Source organism: Cyprinodon variegatus, unplaced genomic scaffold (assembly GCF_000732505.1).
Source record: "Cyprinodon variegatus isolate N-32 unplaced genomic scaffold, C_variegatus-1.0 Scaffold71, whole genome shotgun sequence".
NCBI lineage: Eukaryota > Metazoa > Chordata > Actinopteri > Cyprinodontiformes > Cyprinodontidae > Cyprinodon > Cyprinodon variegatus.
The window spans coordinates 1,228,863-1,234,565 of NW_015150524.1; the positions used below are offsets into that span (position 1 = coordinate 1,228,863).

Genomic DNA, 5,703 nt, shown 5'->3' on the forward strand with positions numbered 1-5,703 from the left:
TATTACATCTAGAGGGGCCACAGCGGGTGCCCCTCATGTCAGCTAAGAACAGGGAACTGAGGCTACAGTTTGCACAGGATAACCAATATTAGAGAATAAAAGATTGGAAAACATTGCCTGGTCTGATGAGTCTACATTTTTTTCTGCTGCAAAATTCCGATGGTTAAGAAATTGGTGTCAACATGAAAGCATGGATCCATTCTGCCTTGTATCAGTGCTTCAGGCTGGTAGTGGTGGTGTAATGGTGTGGGGGATATTTTCTTAGCTCACTTTGGGCCTCTTGGTACCACCTGTGTATCACGTTAACACCACAGCCTACCTGAGCCTTGTTGCTAAACACATCTCAGCACATTTCTTTCTTGAGCATGACAATAAGTTCGCTGTACTCAAATGGCCTCCACTGTTACCAGATCTCGATGTTGGTTGAGTGCCTTTGGGATGCCTGGTAACAGATTTGCATCATGGATCTGCAGCATCTGTTGGATGCCATCATGTGAATATAGACCAAACTCTATCAGGAATGTTTCCAGCAATTTCTTGATTCTATACCAGTAAAGATGAAGGCAGTTCTGAAGGAAAAAGGGGATCCAGTCCGATACTAGCGAGGTGTACCTAATAAAGTGAGTGTATAAATGCACAACAAACCATTTACAAACAAAAGTATAATTTCTTAATTGAATAGTGTGGCTGAAACACTAAAATTGAACAGGACGCATGTACACTTGCAAGATGTTTGGTTTGTTCTGTTGATGCAGGAATGGGATTGCAGAGAAAGGAAGTATATTTTAAGAAAAAACATATTCTAACAAAACAAGAGATGGTCGGAGGAAAAATCCTTGTGCCTCTTGTAGAAAGGTCATCCTAGTTACTCTCTAATGACCTGAATTCCGAGCATCCCCCAGAAAACCAGTAAATGCATTAAAAGAAGGCCAAAAATGAAAGGTATCTGATTTTTTTTTTTAAGTTCTGGATAAACACGGGAAAGAACTCTCCTTCTTCATCCTCACGGTACAGAAAGTTTATTCACATAACTTTTCTCATTTCTGTGGGATTTTTTTTCTCTCGAGCAAATAAGCATAGTCCAACCTCAAACCATTCCAAACATTTCTGGGCTGTTACAACCATTCAAAACATTCTGGCTTCAGTGGAAAACATGAACCAACTGCAGCTTTTCATTTGAAATATTTTCACCTCAGGGAAATAAACACATTACAATCATCTTTTGATAAAATGATCAGGTAAACATAACAGAAACAAAAACACTTCTGGATGACGTTTCTATCTCTGGAAATGGAACCTTGGACTCTCTGTATAGGTCATGCTGATGGGGTGAACGATACAGTTTAGAGAAGACATGCACAGCGAATGTGTTTTACTGCTGGAACCTGCAGAGAAAAGCTTAAAAGAGTCTCTGCAGTGCACTCTGGAGGACAAACTGGATTCTGAAGTCCAACACCTACAGCTGCTGCTATTCAAGACTTTTCCTACATTGAGAGAATGTAGTTTTCAAGATGAGAATCTCAGTCTGAATCTGAGCTGTCAGTAGTTTTGGATGATTTGTGTTTTCGCTTCCTTTTCTTTTTCTTTTCCTTCTTCTTCTTGTCCTTCCTCTTTTTCCTCTTCTTGCGATGATGGTCTGAAGACGATGATGAGGAAGAGCTGTCCGAGTCTGAGGAAGAGGAGGTGGTATCCTGGAGCAGCTGCTGCAGCTGCTGGATCCTGCAAAGAGAGGATAAAAGGAGGTGGTGTTACAATCAGGTCTGGAAGAAAATACATTAAATATCAGATCCAAACCATCAGAATAAGAAGCCAGACTTTCCTTTTGTTCATAGATTCAGTTCAGAATTAAATCTAGTCGTAAAAGTAACATGCTTGTACTTAATATTACATGAATATGCTAACGTTTCATTTAAGCTATGAGTGGTTTTTAAAAATTGCTTCAACTGCTGAGTTACTGTTTTCAGCTGCATCCTTCTTTCCCTCAACTCTGAGCATATTTCCAACCCCTTCTTAAAATGCAAGCAACCCCAGATCAGCCACAACCATGGTGGGGGAATTTGTCTTGGGTTGTGAGCAGTGCTGGGATTTTTCCACAGAATATTTCTCTCATCTAAGCCATCTTTTTTTCCAAGTTTTCTGCAAACAGCCAATGGGACTACTTCTCAAAGCCTGCATCCAACAATGGTTTTCTTTCTGCCACTCTGTGGGGTCCAAAGTGCATTCAGCCCCACAGCATGGTACTGCCTCCACAAAGTATCCATCACCCCACCACCGTAGAGAAATGCAGTAAATGATATTGACACCACACCTACAGCTTCATTTCTAGTTCTTTGAGACAAAACAAACCCCTTCAACCCCAACAACAACTTCTATCTTATAAAAAGACGGAGAATGTACCAAAAAACAACTAACCCTCCGAAATCAGAGAAACATTACCCAGAGTCTCAAGTGCAAGAAAATGTATTATGAGATTTAGCAAAAAAAGCTACTAAAAAGCGACCCTATGGGAATCCTTCCAGCAGTGAAGATCAGAACACTTCTAATGTTAATTCTTCAAGTGTCCTCAGGGTGGAGTCCTTAAAAAGATAAATAAATAATGGCCTACAGCTGAACTTCCAAACATGTTTAACCCCAGAACCTGAAATAAACACACTGGCTATTGTAAACAATGACTTTATTAAACTAGCTTCAGCCAGAAGAGCTTATTTTAAATTCCCCATGGGAAAAATCCTTTTAATGAATGTTTAAATAGAGCAGGAACAGACTCGACCAGAAAAGGGAAAGCTGAAGCAACATTCACTGCAACGATTTTCTTCAGACCTACAGACTACTTGTCCTTACATCACAGAAGTAATCAATAGTCATTTATTGGTCCACGGTTGTGTAGTAGCAGCTTTTAACCCTGATTTAGGTTCTACAAGGAGCTATAAAATGTGTTTCTCAGAGGTGCCACTCCTTTGTCACTCATTAAGAGTCTCCAAGGAAAAAAATAAATGTGATGTGGACGGGGATTAGAAACCAAGTAGAGTCGCCTCCTCATCATCTTTCTATGAACATCTATGAAATGACCAAAGACACAAACAGGGACAAAACCCAGCAGGTGAGGTTTGCTTCTAATGCCTTCATTTTAAAGAAAAAGCCGACATGACTAAGAGCTGCAGCGGTAAAACTATAAAATGCTCCTGGCCTTTAAATAACCTTTTTGTAATGCAAGCTGAGACACTCGCATGTGATCGTGCTGCTGCTGCTGCTCTGCATGCACTCAAGCACCCCCACAGCGCCTTTTCATGGTGAACTATCCTCATATTCCAACGTCCTGGTGTCAAACCATATTTGTTAGCAAAAAAAAAAAAAGCACAGCGAACCAGCCACTGTGACATTATTTCCAGGTCATCTGAGATTAGCCAGAACCTACTGGAGGAGCAGCAAACAAACTACACAGCTGTGTCTAAAAGAAGGCTTTCTTCGACGTCTCTTTCTGTAGTTTTATCTCTATAAGCGTAATGTTTGAGTAAAAATAAACAAGTTTACCTGGTTTCCTTTTCGTTTCTTTTGTTTTCTCGGATTAAGTCATACATTGGATCCTCATGAGCCTGAAAAATAAAAGCAGGTGATTTAAAGAAAGAAATTGAGTTCCAACTGTTCATATCAAAACATGGCTGACACTGAATTTACGAATGAATCGCAGTACGTTTTCTACATTTGAAAGGTGAACAAAAGCATCAGCGCCGACATCCCTTGGTCCACCAAACACCAAGGATGTTTCCAGATTGGGGGTTCAGGAGCTATAGCTGTGTCACAATCGCTTTCCAGAGCTTCCGTCTGCGACCCAAAATTAACCCGTTTTGGGGACAGATGAGGCAGACAACAGACGGCGTTCTGGAGCAAAGGGATATGGAGCAAAAGGACGAGGCGGCCAACCACGCCCCCTACTAGAGAAACTGCAGCACAGGGGGAACGGAGGAGGACAGCGGTAGATTGGAAAAATCTAACGGGCAGAGAAAGAGCACCAGAGCCAGGGAGAGAAGGCGGCAGCTGGTCGGTGCCTGGAAGTAGGACAACGAAACAGTTCCTCTAGGGCTAAATGAAAATATGTTTTTTTCAAGCCATCTTAAACCTCTTAAGAGCATCCCCCACTTTCTCTTTTGTCAACATCCATCCATTTTCTGTCACGCTTATCCCTACCGGGGTTTTAAGGGGTGCTAGTGCCTATCTTCAGCTGTAAATGGGCTAGAGGCGGCGTACACCCTGGACAGGTCGCCGGTCTATAGCAGGGCAACACAGAGACAAACAGGACAAACAACCAGTCATGCACACAGTCACACCTAAGGAGAATTTAGAGAAGCCAATTAATCTAACAGTCATGTTTTTGGACTGTGGCAGGAAGCTGGAGTACCTGGAGAGAACCCACGCATGCTCAGGGAGAACATGCAAACTGCAACCGAATACACCACAGTGCATTGTCAACATTATTATCTCCATCTTCAATATTTTATAAAAAAAAAAAAAAAAAAAAAAAAGCTAGTCTCCGCTGCCTCCTTTACTGTAGCTCACAGCTGCAATAAAGATCTGATCCCTGGTTGGATTTCAATGCGATTATAAAAAAAGTTCAGATCTTTCAACTTCTGCAAATTTCGCTTTGCCTACTTTGCAGGTGTTACGGTGATGGAATTTTGCTAAATTCGCCACCTTAGCCTAGCTCCACTTCCTTTCATTTCCTCCCTCTCCCTAGGGATAACATGGAAACCATTCGCTCCAGCTGTGAAATCCACGGTGGGTACGAACATAACTTTAGACCATGACAGACTTAAAAAAGATGACATTAGTACATTGTGGAGTTTTCCAACAATACTCTTCCATTGCAATTGTACAATGAAGTCAAGCTGCGTTTGAATCTGCTGGAACCAGCGGTCATCTTAGCTTAGCATGGAGTGTTAATTAGAGTTAAACTCACAACTCTGAATTGCTCCAGTTTCTGGTTGCCTTTAATGAAGAAAGGACACTCCCTGTCTCCTGTCCTGTGACCGTAGCGTTTGCATCTCCAACCTGCAGAAAGACAATTATAATAAATTGTTTCCAGTAAATGTATAGGAAATGAATTTGTCTTTGGAGAACATCTTACTAATTGAAAAGGACTTAACAAGGTCACTTACCATTGAAATCAGATTTAGCAGGTATATTTTACCGCATTTACTGTAAATATAATTAAGGACTCTGTGGAAAATTGTTCTATTTTATAACTGAACTAAAACAGCACTGATCAGGCTTTTTCTAGGTCGATATTTTTGCCCCATCCAAGGTCTCCCCCTCTAATACTGAGTTTTCTTCCTTTTTAAGATTGAAAGCCAAATGAGAAAAAGTGCAGCTGGTCTTATAAAAGAGTTAGAAATTTTAAATGAGTAACAAACTAAAGAAATTACAAGATCATCCCACTTAATCTATCAGACCATCTATGCCTAACGTGGACTTTTCCTAAACCCAAAAACTAACAAATCACAGATCTTAAAACATATAAGTTCAAAGAATGTTTTTTTTTTTTACTCGTTAGCAATCTGAGCCTATCAGATTAGTTCAATTCAGATCTTTGGAAAATGTATTGTTACATCTCTAAACTAGCCAATCTATCTTTCATTGTCAGACTAAAGCTATATATATATATATATATATATATATATATATATATATATATATATATATATATAT

General features: G+C 40.2%; 1 protein-coding gene across 1 annotated transcript in view; it reads right to left on the reverse strand.

The window, feature by feature from the left end:
- Positions 1-974: 974 nt before the first annotated feature.
- Positions 975-5,703, reverse strand: part of rp9 (retinitis pigmentosa 9 (autosomal dominant)) — an 11,101-nt gene continuing 6,372 nt past the window's right edge. Inside the window, exons 4-6 of the mRNA XM_015372260.1 lie at positions 4,955-5,046; positions 3,532-3,593; positions 975-1,719 (exon numbers count right to left, since the gene is read on the reverse strand). Coding sequence (XP_015227746.1) covers positions 1,521-1,719; positions 3,532-3,593; positions 4,955-5,046 — 353 coding nt within the window. The 3' untranslated portion in view covers positions 975-1,520. The remainder of the gene's footprint in view (positions 1,720-3,531; positions 3,594-4,954; positions 5,047-5,703) is intronic.